This window comes from Rana temporaria, chromosome 10, assembly GCF_905171775.1.
Source record: "Rana temporaria chromosome 10, aRanTem1.1, whole genome shotgun sequence".
Taxonomy (NCBI): Eukaryota; Metazoa; Chordata; class Amphibia; order Anura; family Ranidae; genus Rana; species Rana temporaria.
The window spans coordinates 132694407-132709661 of record NC_053498.1 but is presented as its reverse complement, the minus strand read 5'-3'; the positions used below and the strand labels follow the sequence as shown (position 1 = coordinate 132709661).

Genomic DNA, 15255 nt, shown 5'->3' with positions numbered 1-15255 from the left:
CTGACAGGGGTTCTAATCCCTCGGCCCTCTATCCAAAACTAAAATAAAAGGTTTGCCTTTAGTTATACTTTTGTCTCCAACAAAAGGCTTAAGTTTTCAGCTCAACCTACCGACCAGCCTGCAACCAATCCTGTCTAACAGTATGCGTTAAAAAGAGGGGAAATGTTTACACATGCCAAGCTATAAAAAAAAATAAAAAGAATCTGCCATTACTCCACATCTTGGGGACAGCTGTCCCACCTGTGGGCCCGGCATGGCGGGTGTTGCTGGGTAGAGCAGAGGGAGACCAGCAACCATCTGTTCCCCGATATTCCCCTCATGAACGACCATGAAAGCAACATGTATTACATCATATGTGGGTTCAGAGATGTATTTCTCCCAGCTGCTGTGGCTGGGGGGTTGAAGCCAATTAAAGGGATACTAAACCAAAAAACGTTTTTACATTATTGCCTTGTTTGCATTAAGGTAAAAAAACCTTTTCAGTTTCCCTGTGCCCCACTTCCCTCTATGGAGGGGAAAAGATCAGCTGTGCACAGCTGTATCTATTGTCCCTCTCTTCCTCTACACACACCATTCAAGCAGCAGCAGGAGCCATTGGCTCTTGCAGCTCTCATTAAATACAGCGAATAGGAAGTGGGGGGCGGGCCCAAGTCCTGCTGTGTAAGTCTATGGAGCACGACTCCATGGATACACAGGTCGGGAGTGAGCACACACAGCTTGTCCCCATAGCAAATGGCTTGCTATGGGGACACACAAAAGACGAGCAGCCAAGGTCGCTGCCAGAAGAAGAGAAGAGTATTGGGGCCGCTCTGTGCAAAACCACTACACAGAGCAGGCAAGTAAAACGTGTTTGTTATTTTAATTAAAAGAAAAAAATCAGACTTTAGTAACACTTTAAGAACAATCTATGCTTGTTCAGTTCCAATAGGCAGCTGACAAAAACAAGTAAAAACAAATATTGCATGTCATAAAAAAATTGCAATCAATATTTTTTATTCTCCAGGGTCCCTGCTTTCAGAAAATATATGATTACCCCAATCATATATTTTCTGAAAGCAGGGACCCTGGAGAATAATTAACTAATAATTAACTAATCTTCAGGTTTGTGCTTTTTATTACGTGCAAAAAATAAATAAAATGACAAAATGTCTCTGGCAGCAAAAAAATGTAAACACTGAAGGACGGAATGTTAATTTTTGCCAACACACCATGCTGCGGTTATCAACACTGTTTTGGAAGGTGTTGCCTTGTCACCCTGAAAAGTAATGTCCTCCAACATATAAGACTTCTACAGTCAGTAGATGTACCTATTAAAGCTTCCCCCAAGTAAGCAAGTATATATATATATATATATATATATATATATATATATATATATATATATATATATATATATATATATATATATATATATATATATATATAAAATCTGACAGACAATAAAGGCCGGAAGATGTAGGGCAAGAATGACCAAAGAAGAATGCAGTCCATTGATGCAGTTAATGTATACGCAGATCTTACTATGGAATGTGCGGAGATGTATGGAAAGTCCATTGGCCTGGCTGAATCCTTTCCCACACTCTCGACAGACGTAAGGCTTATCTCCTGTATGAGTCCTGACATGCCGTGTCAGCTCTATGGATTGTGCAAAGACGGCATCGCAATACTGGCAAACATACATCTTTCCTGTAATAAAAGAAGTTTTGTCACACATTAGGGAATGCAACAGGTGTTTGCTCCATTGTGAGTCAAAAAAGAACATCCATAGGTGATGAATCGCCCAGAGGCGATTCAGTTCGCATGTGTTGCGCTTTACAAGTTTTTCACTCACTCATGGAGAAAATGCCATCACACAAACGGCAGGGTGACTCAGATAGACCCAATTATAAAGAGCCTGCAAAATAAACGCTTTGTCCAAAAGCAACCAAAAGATTGGCGTCAGGTTTAGGGCGATTTAAATTTCTCACTAAATAAAACTGCAGCAAACCACAAAATACATGTTTTTGTAGAGAAAATGTCTAGAGAAGCTTTATAAACCGGATAAGCTGTAGGAATTGATGTTTTAAAAAAAATAAAAATAGAAATAGGGCCGAAACAACTAATCGATTATTCGACAACTAATCGATTATGAAATTAATCGATTACCATTTTCATAATCGATTAATCGGCCAGTAACATAATGGGGTTCAAAAAATAAAAAAGTTAGCCCTTAATAGTACAACAAGAGCAAATCTCTATGGTAAATATTACTTTCACTGTCCCACAGTAAAAAATGAACCCCTTATTTGCTCTTTTTGTACTAATTTTTTTTTTTTTAACCCCATTATGTTACTAAACATCTCAGGCCGGGTCACACCTCTGCAGAAACACACTACATTCATTTACATGGTTTCACATCCATGATTTTTTGAGCTGCTGTGTATTTGGAAAGAGCAAGGACTTTTTTTTCTAACGCAAAACGGTGCCATTTAGTTTTTTTGGTTCAATATACTTCAATGGAGAAGCTGCAGAAAAACATTTTTGTGGCAATTTGTGTTTTATAATTTGCCCAACAACAAATTGGCCAAAAAAAAAGAAAAAATGCAAATCGCAGCAATTTTTTTTTTAAAGGTTATTAACCGATTATTCGATTAATCGAATCAAACAGCCAACTAATCGATTATGAAAATAATCGTTCGTTGCAGCCCTAAATAGAAATGATATATGCCATTTAATAATAAATCAAATGACTGATCTCACAGTACCTTCAGAATGCTTCTTTTTGGTGTGGTAGGAGAGGGCGGCAGCTTGTGTAAATGTCATATGGCAGTGCTTGCAAACAAAGGGACGTTCCCCTGTATGGAGACGCTGGTGATTTTTCAGAGTGGAGTTTGCAGCAAACTTGGCACCGCACTCTTCACAGGAGAATGGCTTCTCATCAAAATGCTCTGTCCGCTTATGGTACTGAAGGCCTAATAGGAACAAAACACAAGAAAAAAAAAATGCATTCCATAAGACCATTTTCCTTTAAGGATACCTGTGTGTAAAATCTCTGTAAAACTATTGCAGAATAAAACATGAATACAACATTACATATACATTACGTTTAATTCCCAAATCTGGGCTATTTTTTTTTTTTTTAATGGTCCCAGAGCAAGTTTAGGATTAAGGGCCCAGTCACACTAGAATGCAGCGCAGGAAAGCTGCGTTCCCATGTGGTTTCCTGCACCGCATTCCAACTGCACTGCGATCTGCTGCGGGGGGGGGGGGGGGCCAAATCGGTGCAAAACAAACACCCCAAATGCAGTCCTCACATGTCCAAGCCTCCAAAAAAGGCAAGTCTAGGAAAAAAAACTAAAAACATTATTACTGCAGGGGGGTATTTTACAAGGATGGGGCCCCTGAGGGGTGGGGCTTGAAATAAGCGGTGGGAGAACATTTACTTTTAGTCGCCAAGTTGTACCCAAAGAGGAGTTCCACTCGTTTGTAAGTTTATTAAAAGTCAGCAGCTACAAAAAAAGTGGAGCTGCTGACTTAATAAACAGACACTCACCTGTCCCACAGTCCAGAGATGCGGCTGCCTGAAGCCTTGCTCCTCTCCCCCTCCTCTCTGCGGTGCCGTCATTATAAGTGTGGGCACCCAGCTGTGACAGCTTGCGGCTTCATACCTGGGTGCACACTGCACATGCGCGAGTCGTGCTGCGCTCTCCTAGTGGCCAGGTAATCTTCTGGGACCTGTGATGGGGGGGCGCCTAGGGGGGAGAGGAGGAGTTGCCTAGGTGGCGAGACGACAGAAGCAGGAAGTACCTGTCAAAACCAGGTACCCACTCCACCCCCCAAAAAAAAATTACATGCCAAATGCTTCACGCAAAGGCGCGAGGAGTGCTTAAAGCGGAAGTTCCACTTTTGGATGGAACTCCACTTCAAGCAAGTTAGCTGGCTAAAGTAAAACTCAATGGCAAAGCTAATTTGAAAACAAAAAATATCATGCGTTACCTGATGGATGAGCAAACTCCTTGCCGCAAATGTCACAAGTAACAAGCATTCTCCTTTTGCCTTTGTTATTACGTGAAATCAAGTAGCCATGCACTTCTTCTCTGTGCTGTTCCAGCTCTTTTTTGGAGGCCTGTACCACATTGCAGTCCTTGCACTGTAAAGGATTCCTTTTGGCCATTCTGCAACGCTTCATATGAACCTCCAGGCGACAGCGGAAAAGGAAGATCTTATCGCAGGACTTGCAGATAAAGTTTTTCTTTGAACCTTTTTCTTGCCCAAGTTCCGCCCTCTCTTTTTCTGAATCCATCTCTTCGTTTTCATCATCCTTGGCTTCTTCCTCGTCTTCATTCCTGTCCCCAATCTCTTCAACAGCATCCATGTGACAGTCATTGCTGACTTCATCATTTTGGAAGTTGCATTTACCTTCCACCAGCAGCCCTAAAAGACAACAAGAGATTACTTCTTGAATAAAAAGTTTCTGTTTTAGGTTAAAAGAAAAAACGAAGCAAAAACAAAAAACAGGAAGATGCATTTCCTCAATCTCACCTTCCCCAGTGAGCTAACACTGTAAAGCAGTGGTTCTCAACCTTTCTAGTGCTGTGACCCTTTGACAAAAATGTCCCAAGTTGTGGGGACCCCCAACAGTAAAATTATTTTTGTAGCATGGGTTGTCAGCACCCAAGGCAAGCAATTTGCGCCCCTAACCCACAGATATTTAGCGCTCCCTGAGTCGCTTCCACTCATACAGTATTAAAACCCCTTATGGTACATTTTAGGATGTTCCACTCTTTCCATTTGTTCTCTTTACCTTTTATCTCCCTCTCTAAAAATCTCTCTCTAGCCGTCTTTCTTGTTCTTTCTCTGCCTTTATCTTTTGACAGGACACACCTGATGTGGATAAGATCTATCTTCAATAGAACCGCAAGTCGCTCCGACTTAGAAAAAGGTTCTTGTACGACTTTGGGGGCCACTTGCATTGACTTCAATACAGAAGTCATTTTGCAAGTCGCCTTGAGATCGCCTTGCCGAGACGCCCCCAAAGTCGGCGTGCCGCCCCTGTATGAACCAGCTCTTACTGGCTATATGCAAGTTGGCAATTTGTGTTTTTTATAAATAAATGTACCCCCCTACTTACTACACTCAGATTGCACCCTGTGCCATTTTTATTTTTAACACTGCAAAGCTGGTCCATACATGGTTCAGTTTTTTTAGATCAGTCAGTGGGCTGAAAAAAAAAAAAAAAAAAAATTTTTATATATATATATATATATATATATATATATATATATATATATATATATATATATATATATATATATTCTCCCCATCTACCCATTCAGGGTGGATGGAGAAATCCTCACCACTGTGCTATTGTATTCTGACAGCAGGGAGATTCCTCTCAGTCAGAAGACACAGATCAGTGCTGCAGCCATTGCATTAATAGATTGACGTCTGCTCAACTTCAGCGCCCACACATGGATGAAAATTTGGCTGATCCCTGCTGAACTGGCAGACATTTGATCCATCTATGGTCACCTTAACTTTATACCAAGTCACAAGTTGAGAGGCTGCAGTATGAGTGGCAGGGTTGGCAACTTACAGATTTTACAAACTGTTTGTAAATTTACTGACATTTTTGCATCTGTCCATAAATGTCCATTATGGACGTGTAGTTTGTATGTCTGTAATGGACATTTTTGGACAGATGCAAAAATCACAGATTTTACAAACAGTTTGTAAATTTACTGACGGTTGGCAACCCTGATGAGTGGATGTTTGTCAGATATTTGTTAACAGTGGTCACTGCCCACTCTCCAGGTTTTCAATGGTTGCATACTCTGAGCAGGCATCTCAGTCCAGGAAGTACCATATTTAGCGGCGTATACCGCACACTTTTTTCATCTTAAAATCAGGGGAAAATCGTGGGTGCGCAATATACGCCGATCCCCGCTGTCTGAGCGCCGCAGCCTAGAGCCGAGCGTACTGCGCACTCGGATAGGCTCGGCCACGCTCGGCTCCGCCCGCCGCAGCCTAGAGCAGAGCCGAGTGTACTGCGCACTCGGCTAGGCTCAGCTCCGCCCGCAGCCACACGAGAGGAGCCGAGCACACAGAAAATCGGATGGACTCGCAGACGGACACCCACAAGGCTGGACCGACCCCGCGCAAGGCCGCAGACGGACGCCGAACAAGGCCGCCGATGGACGAAGGGCATAAATGTAAGTTTTTTTTCCCCCTTAAACTACCTTTCTAAGCTTGGGGTGCGCGTTATATGCCGGCGCGCGGTATACCCCAATAAATACGGTAAATGGTGACTCGGGATGATGCCATCCTACTCAACAGAAATGTAAATAAAAAGGTATTTTCAGCAGGAGAGTACTATCATTTCTGTGAGGGATAGCAGTCGCCTGTAATTTTCACACTTACAAACTACTTAGCAGGCATAAACTGAAAGCCCAATTCTGGGCACAATAAGCTTATTGGAGTTAAATTAGAGGTTTCCTCTAAAACTCCCTGCCAAAATAAACACTGCTTTCTGCACCCTGCAAATGTTCCCATTTACATGGAGGTGGAAATACAGCTGCCTACTGTACTTCCTGGTCCCTCCAGCTCTAAGCGCTACCCCACAACTACGGTTGCATCTCCATCTACCTCTCCTTCAATTTGTAAATGGCCAGGAGCTGTACTTCCCACCCAAGAACAATTACAGGGTGAGGAAATGTGTACATTACTGCAGGTGACTTTAGAGGAAATAGAGTGTAGAACTAATATAAAACCAGTAAGAAGCTCATTGTGCTCGGGTGTGAGCTTTAACATGTATAAACTGCCCAGATTCTAAGTCAACTTTGAGTGCATGGCGCATTTCCAGCTTTCTATTCATCAAGACAAAGATTGGAAATAAACAATAAGAAAGAATCCAAATGTACTTTTCACGAATGGACCTCAGTAACCTGAGAACATATTGATTCCCATTGGTTGTCAAATTAAATCTTTGATCATTACGCATTTTACGAATGCAGACAAATTATATATATATATATATATATATATATATATATATATATATATATATATATATATATATATATATATATATATATATATATATAGAATATATTATATATTAGTAAACTGCCAGTGATTTTTTTTTTTTACCTGCAAAGCAAAGTTTCATGGTGAAACTTACCTTAGAATGAAGCCCTTTCAGTGGCAAGGTGTCACCGCTGACAGGACTTCCATCTTTACCCGTCTTCCTTCAGGGTTTGCGGACTCCAGCTGTGCGAGTGGCCGCAGTCGCAAAGGTGTCACTCCAGCACATGCACGTGGGACCCGCCGTTTACGGCACAGGACTTTGAAGGAACGGCCACCGAGTGATGCCACTGGCTGCATGTACAGTAAATATCTCCTAAAGGTGAATGTTTAGGAAATATTTACAATATCTATAGGCTTACCTATAGGTAAAATTAATGTATGGGAGTTTACTCCCACTTTAAAGCAGAACGAAACTTGATTGAAAGGTTTTGCCAAAACCGTGACATTCAGGGCATTCTGTTAATGAAATCTGTCACAACAACTTGTGCTGTTAAATCAACCTGTCAAGCGATCACATAGCTGATCCCATGTGAAAAAAACGTTGCAAGTGCAGATGAAACGAAGGCCAAGATCAGCTTTAAGATTTGCCAAAACACGGTCAACTCTGTCTGCACTGGTTACTATTGCATATGGTAAAAGACGAAGTGGCAGTCTGGTCACTCTACATTTACTACACCAATACTGATATTGGGGTTCATTTACTAAAACTGAAGAGTGCAAAATCTAGTGCAGCTGTGCATTGTAGCCATCTAGCTTTCTAATACTGGCCATACACTATACGAAAAATCGCCCGAAATTCGATCATTTGAGCAGTTTGTTTGTTTTTCGGCCAGTTAATGGGCACAAAAATCGATAATCGGTTGGAACGTTTTTGAGCCGAAAAAACGAAGGACAAGTTTGGAAATTTTTTGCCGAACGAACGATAAAATTGAAAGGTTAATGCGTTTCCCGTCTGAACTGTCTGCACTAGGTATATGTAAAAAAACAAAAAATGCATTCATTTATGTCCACTGAAGGATTTATCGGTCATTACATGGCACTATCGTTTGCGCTTACAGGCGAATGTTCGTTTTTCGTAAACGGGTTTGGTCGATTTTTCGTATAGTGCATGACCAGCACAGCTTGTTCAATGAAGCTTTGACAATAAAACCTGGAAGCCGATTGGTTTCTATGCAGAGCTGCACCAGATTTTGCACTCTGTCAAGTTTTAGTGAATCAATTCCACTGTGTGGAATTGGCTGTGGACCCAATGCAGATTTATCATAATATACAGACAGCTGAAATCCCCTCACCTTGCTCCTCCAGATCTTTGAACATGGGGTTCAAGTCAGAGGCCAGGTCTTTGGCAGAACACAGCAAGTGGCAGAATTTCATGACAGGAATGGTGTGGTGCAGTGCAGAACTCAGAACCATGTTTAAAGACAAATCTCCATCTTCTGTCTGATCCGGGATGCTTAACAGCTGTAAAAAAAAACAGTGGCTATTAGAATGCTGGGGTTGACAAGAGAATACATGCCCAAAAAAATATTGCCCGTCACAGAACCAATGCTGCAGTGCAGTCAATTCCCCATAAGGGCTCATTCACACCAGATACAATTCTTCAACCACAAAATGCCTTGTCACGTGTGTGCCCAATTCACTCAACTGCACTACATTTGTATGCGTAAAAAATAGTACTGGGAGCAGCACTTTTTTCAGTGCAGTGCGAGGCAGTCAATTAAACTTACCCAACTTTCTATGCGGCATTTCAATAAAGTTTGTTTATAAAAAAAAAAAAAAAAAAAAAGAAGAAGATTGGTGCACCGAGATTGGTACATTGGCTTAGCGGTGATCCTGCTGGATCGCACCGCACACCAGCCCCTGCGTTGTTTTTACTGAGACACTGGTGTGAATTATCCCTAAGAGTAGTTTAGTGGGAAGCTATTGGCATCAATTCATATTTCCCAGTACTGTACATTGAGAGATGGGTCATGTTACAGCTGTATATCAATTAGGAAAAAGGTTCTTGAATATATATATATATATATATATATTTTTTTTTTTTTTTAAATATGTGTGTGTTTGGTATTACTCAAAAACCTTCTTCAGCTCCCCCCAGCCCCTTCTCATACTTACCCGAGCTTGATCTTGATCCAGCGATGTGCACTAGAGCCAAGGCTCTCTGCTCTCACTCTCTTCATTTGCTCAGACATAGCAGCAGGAGGAAGTTGGTGGGGCATGGTTGAGCCACACTGCTTCTTACAGACACACAGAGCAGGCTCGAGAGCAAGCACGCACAAGAGGCCCCATAGCAAGCAGTTTGCTTTGGGAGCACTCTGTGGGGGGGACGGCCATGAGAACCGCTGGGGGGACCCAAGAAAAGGAGGATTGGGGCTGCTCTGTGCAAAACCATTACACAAAGCAGGCAAGTATGACATGTTTCTTCAAACCATTTCATTAAAAGGGTTATACAAAGCAAAGGTTTAGCAAACTGCTTCAATGGTTGTAACAAACACATTGGGGGTTATTTACGAAAAGGAACTTTAAATTGCACATGGAAGTGCAGTCGCTGTAAATCCGAGGGGGAGCCCTGCTGATTTTATCATCCAATCATGTGCAAGCTAAAAATGTGTTTATTTTCCTTGCATGTCCCCCTCGGATCTACAGCGACTGCACTTCCAAGTGCAATTTCAAGTTCACTTTGCACTTGTAGTGCAAAGTGGATTTGCCTTTAGTAAATAACCCCCAATTGTAACATTATCAGAGAATTTATAAAAACTGAAGCAAAAGGAAAGCAACTGATCAGACAAATACAATCAGGTGGAATCTTTGAAAATAAAACACAAGAAGTCTCAATTTTTGCAACAGTTTTCTGTGCTCCAGCTGTTACAAATAGGAGTGAGTGAGAAACGTTTATATAGCGCAACACACGCAAACTGAACAAATAGGCCTCATAAATGCTTTAAATGATAAACATATACCTCTTTCACTAGGTCACTCAAGGCTTCATCTTCAGATGCCATGGAACCCAGGTGCTCACACTGACGAAATGCTTGTGCAATTAATGAGCTGTGGTGAATCAAAATTTCAGCGACCTCACTTTCTCTATTCAATACTGCCACCAGAAAAAAAAATAAAAAAATATATATCATCAGGTGAAGCATAGAAAATGTAGCAGAAAGAGTAAAACAAAACTTCTGACTTTAGGAGATTCTACATATCAGCTGTGCATCTAAAGCAGCAAACAGCATTTGTTGCAGTGCAGTGGACTGAGGGGGAGTGTACAATACAAGGGCTGCCCCACTGCAGCCTTCTATTATACGCAAATTCGTGAAAACTACATGTTTGAACCCCCAAAGTCCACTGTTTGTCATATATTGTTGTAGAGTTATTTTTTTTTTATTCTACTGGGGAGACGTTCCCTCACATCTATAGCTGCACAATTCTGGGAAAATTTAAATTCTTGCTTAGAATAAAGATCACGATTCTCTCGGTGCAACATCTTTCACATTATACAAAAAAAATAAAAATTGGGCTAACTTTACTGTTTAGTTTATTTTTAAATTCATTAAAAAGTGTATTTCCCCCCCCCCCCCAAAAAAAATTGCATTTGAAAGACCACTGCGCAAATACAGTGTGACAAAAACGCTGCTCCAAAGATGCGGCTAGCAGGACTTTTGGAGCGGTCCTACCAGCGCACTGCTTCAGTGTGAAAGCCTTCGGGCCTTCACACTGAAGACTGCAGGGCAGAATTTTTTCAGGCGGTATAGCAGCGCTATTTTATCGCTAAAAACCGACTGAAAAACGTGTCAGTGTGAAAGGGGCCTTAGCCTTTAAGTGGTTAAACTTCCCTCATTTACAGGCTGAAATGTATTTGATCTAAAGAACAAAACATTACAAGGTTTATAGCTAGCTCACTGCCTGAGGAATGTTGTGAAACTTGGCAGAATGCCTGTTTGTTTTTTGAAAGCTGTTGGCTTGAGCAGAGAACTTTGCATGGAATTGGGAAAATTCTTTGTTAAGATTGCGAGGGGGGGGGGGGGGGGGGGGGTGGGGGTAAGAATCGTGATCTCAATTCTTAACGATTAATCGTGCAGCTCTACTCACATTTTGACCCAGGGACACCAGGACAAGAAATCAGTGGAGCAGTTGTCAGAGAGACAAGGCGGCAGCAATAGCAATAAACACATTGCCAGAAGATCTAACCCAGGGCTCGACAAATTCCAGGTCCCCATGGCAACTAGAAATGGCCTCCTGGTGCCTAGGCTACACTGCAGGAGGAGTATTGTCTGCATTCTGTCTCCCCATGTGGCCCACCTCCTGCGGGTGCGCGGACTACGAGGTCAGGCTGGCCAGTAATTGAGGCCGCAGCTTTGCGGCCTACTGAAGCAGGATACAGTGCTTGCTATCTTGACTGTGGGCATTGCCCTTTACAAGGCTTACATTTGCCAGGCAACCAGTGCACTCCTCCTAGTGGGCAGGGCTATGACAAGCAGCCACTAACAGCGCGGAGGGCTTCCCTTGCCTGCTCTCACTGCATGCCCACCTCCGACATCTCCCTTCCAGTTTGATACCTGGGTTGCAGTTGAAGGTGTTGCAAGCTTGATCTGGCGCCCTTATGCCCTTTCCTTACCACTGATGAGTGGATGGGGAGCAGCTGGCTAGAATGGCTTCAGTCTCTTTTACACAACCCTCCCCCACAAAGAGGGAAACACAGTTTTGTCTTCAGATTTTGCATTCTCTTCTGCCACACAGCCTAAGGTGGCATGGGAATACCCCGGTCCCATCGCCTCCACCTTGTAGGGTTAGGGTTACAACCCTACAGCCGCTGCCTATCACATGCATATAGTGATCAGGTGATGGACAAGCTGTGATGCTGCCTTTCTACCTTGGGCCCGTGTGCTACTGGGGATGGTCCACATGCCTTCCACTGCCTAAAGTACCCTCAAGCACCGCTGCTAGGTATTTTGGGCTACACTTTCCCACCTGCAGGCCCAGGCCCGGCATAGCGGGCGCTGCAGGGTAGAGATAGAGCGAACACACATCCATTCTCCTCCTCTCCATCTTGTTCCTGACTCAGAAGCGATGTGTATGAAGTCACTCCTGGATCCCCGTTGACCGTTTCCACAGGCAGCATGGCCTGGAAAGGATGTAATGCAGTGTGATCTGCACTGCATTACATTCAGTGGAGCACAGGGGGAGACATGCCCATATACGCACATATAAACATAAATAGAAGCTTGGGATGCCTACGCCTTAAAACATTGATTGTAATACACATTACATACTGCTGCAAACAAACTGGTTTCCAAACTCTTTTAGCTGGCTCCTAGACTCAAAGCAAATTTGTCAAATCCTGTTCTAACCCTTCCATACTCCACTGAAAATGTGTCCCTTTCCCTGCTAAAGAGATTCCCCATCATTTCCTGTCCCTGACTGAATTGATTTCCCATCATTTCCCATCCTGACAGGAAGTCAGGCCTTGTGAGGTTCCCCACAGCAATAAAAACCTAAACAAACTTGGTAAAAAAAAAAAAATATCAGATTTCTCTCCCTTTATCCAAAATAGAATAAAAAATGTGTCTATAGATAAAACGTAAACCAGTTTAAACAAGAACTAAGCGACAAGTATTTATTAATATATTGAAGTTACAGTTAAAGTTAGCCAGCATTTGTAAAGGGGCAAGCTCTAATGAAGTGGTAAAATTCAAAAACGTATCCCTTATATGCACCCTTTTTTATTTTCTTAAAGTGAATGTGCCCTTTAGCCCTGGTTCACACTGGGTACGATTTGAGATGCGATTTGACATGTCAAATCGCATCTCAAATCGGCGGCAATTGTCGGCAATAGCACTGTCCTAATCAGTGCGACGCCGCATCTGCGATTTCAAAAAGTAGTTCCTGTACTACTTTTTGCGATTTTGGGCCGCGATTTACATTAAATTGCGGCCGAAATCGCGGCAAAATCGCAGCCGCGAAATCGCGGTAAAATCGCGCATTTTTCCGCGATTTTGAATTCGCAGCAGTGTGAACCTAGGCTTAATGTGTATGTTTGTCCCTGATATCATCATACCGCTTTGGAAGAAGACATCAGCTCCCGGCTCTTTACGGACCTCATCCATCAGAGACCTCACAGCTGAGCTCAGTTCTTCCATGGATAAAAGTAACTGCCAGACAGCCATTACAGGCAAGGTTTGCTCCTCGAAGACTGTAGAGATCATAACACTGAAAATGCGAGTGTTGCAGTTTTTCCTGACAATCTGCTCCAACACCTAGAAAGAAATTGTAAAAATAAATAAATACAATATTTACATTTTATTTAGAAAATCATCTTAAAAGGGTATACTATTTGTTCGTTAAAAATCAAACATGTCATACTTACCGCCACTGTGCAGTTCGTTTTGCACAGAGTGGCCCCGAACGTCCCCTTCTGGGGTCCCACGGCGACTCTTGCGGCTCCTCCCCGCAAGAGCTAACCCCTTCTAGGGTCCCACGGCGACTCTCGCGGCTCCTCCCCGCAAGAGCTAACCCCTTCTGGGGTCCCACGGCGACTCTTGCGGCTCCTCCCCGCAAGAGCTAACCCCTTCTGGGGTCCCACGGCGACTCTTGCGGCTCCTCCCCGCAAGAGCTAACCCCTTCTGGGGTCCCACGGCGACTCTTGCGGCTCCTCCCCGCAAGAGCTAACCCCTTCTGGGGTCCCACGGCGACTCTCGCGGCTCCTCCCCGCAAGAGCTAACCCCTTCTGGGGTCCCACGGCTCCGCCCCGCAAGAGCTAACCCCTTCTGGGAAGCTTTCTCCCGAGGGGGTTACCTTGAGGGCGGGCTCCTGTGTGATACACTCGGCGGCCATAGCCGCCAAGTGTATGACTCGGCCCCGTCCCCCGCATCATTGATTTGACAGCAGTGGGAGCCAATGGCTGCACTGCCATCAATCATCCAATTAAAGCAATGCGGGATCTCGCCCAAGGAGATTCGGGTCTCAGGTAAGTAAAACAGGGGGGTTTGGGGGGGACCGGTGCCTGCAAGGTGTTTTTTTCACCTTAATGCATAAGATGCATTAAGGTGAAAAAACACAACGCTTTACAACCCCCTTTAAGACTGAACACACTGATGTGCCAATTCTCCTTCACTGTCCAATTGGCAGGAGGGGCGCTCTAAGGCCTCATGCGTGCAAGCATATGAATTTATGCTTCAAATATGCTAAATTTCTTCTGGTTGAAAAAAAAAAAAAACACCCCCCCAATGCCACATATGTACGCGCATTGAGCGTAAAACACATTCTACTGGCCACATATAGGCATAAAATACACAGATAAACTTTGCTCTGAAAGCCAGTGGCTGGAGCTGCTGGACTTGTGCTCGTCGCTGGAACGGTCGGGTTCAGGTAAGAAAAGGGGGGCTCTGGGGGGCAGCTGCAGCACAGAAGTTTTTTTTCCCAAAAATGTATAAACAGCTGTCAAAAGCAAAAAACTAAACATTGGCGTACAGCACAATGCTGCAAAAGACAATAGAAGCTCACCTCTTTCTCGCCATCTGTTAAATGCGATGCTGTTGAAATGCCACCGAGTATGATGTCAGCATCATTCACCACTTCTGAAAAATTCTCCTGATATTGTTTCAGCAACTCCGCTCCATAATCAGCTGTGCTCAGCTTTCCTGCACCAGAGGAAGAGGAATATTTGACATCAGTTTTTTTATGCTGCCACATAAGAGACTTTGAGGCAGACTTGCAGAGAATCCCACAGAGGTTTCTCACACTACTCCAGCATTTACAATTCACACACAAGTTTTTTTTTCATATTGGTAGAAACAGCAAATGTGAAGTTACTGCAAATTTTGCACACAAACACAAATTATAAACATCTGTCCTGGGCAGCAAATACATGACTCTTCGCAAATCTCCCCACGAACATGGCCCCCCAGGCCATATCATGTGGCCCTCGCACCTCTCCTGCAGGAGAGGTCCAGCCCTCCTCTGTACCTCCTCCAGACCCTTATTTTCTGCTTTCAAGCAATGTATCCATCCTAGCCAGTTTCCAGATCTCAACCCCATAGAAAACCTTTGGAGGGTGTTAAAAGTCTGTGTTGCCCAGCGACAGCCCCAAAACATCACTGCTCTAGAGGAGATCTGCATGGAGGAATGGGCCAACATACCAGCAACAGTGTGTGACAACCTTGTGAAGACTTACAGAAAACGTTTGACCTCTGTCAT

General features: G+C 43.4%; 1 protein-coding gene across 1 annotated transcript in view; it reads right to left on the bottom strand.

Annotated features, from left to right (window-relative positions):
* ZBTB40 (zinc finger and BTB domain containing 40) overlaps positions 1 to 15255 on the bottom strand; it is a 39833-nt gene that overhangs the window by 10921 nt on the left and 13657 nt on the right. Inside the window, exons 7-13 of the mRNA XM_040326291.1 lie at positions 14563 to 14699; positions 13118 to 13316; positions 10026 to 10159; positions 8358 to 8526; positions 3976 to 4413; positions 2745 to 2951; positions 1522 to 1686 (exon numbers count right to left, since the gene is read on the bottom strand). Of these exons, the coding sequence (XP_040182225.1) occupies positions 1522 to 1686; positions 2745 to 2951; positions 3976 to 4413; positions 8358 to 8526; positions 10026 to 10159; positions 13118 to 13316; positions 14563 to 14699 (1449 nt within the window). The remainder of the gene's footprint in view (positions 1 to 1521; positions 1687 to 2744; positions 2952 to 3975; positions 4414 to 8357; positions 8527 to 10025; positions 10160 to 13117; positions 13317 to 14562; positions 14700 to 15255) is intronic.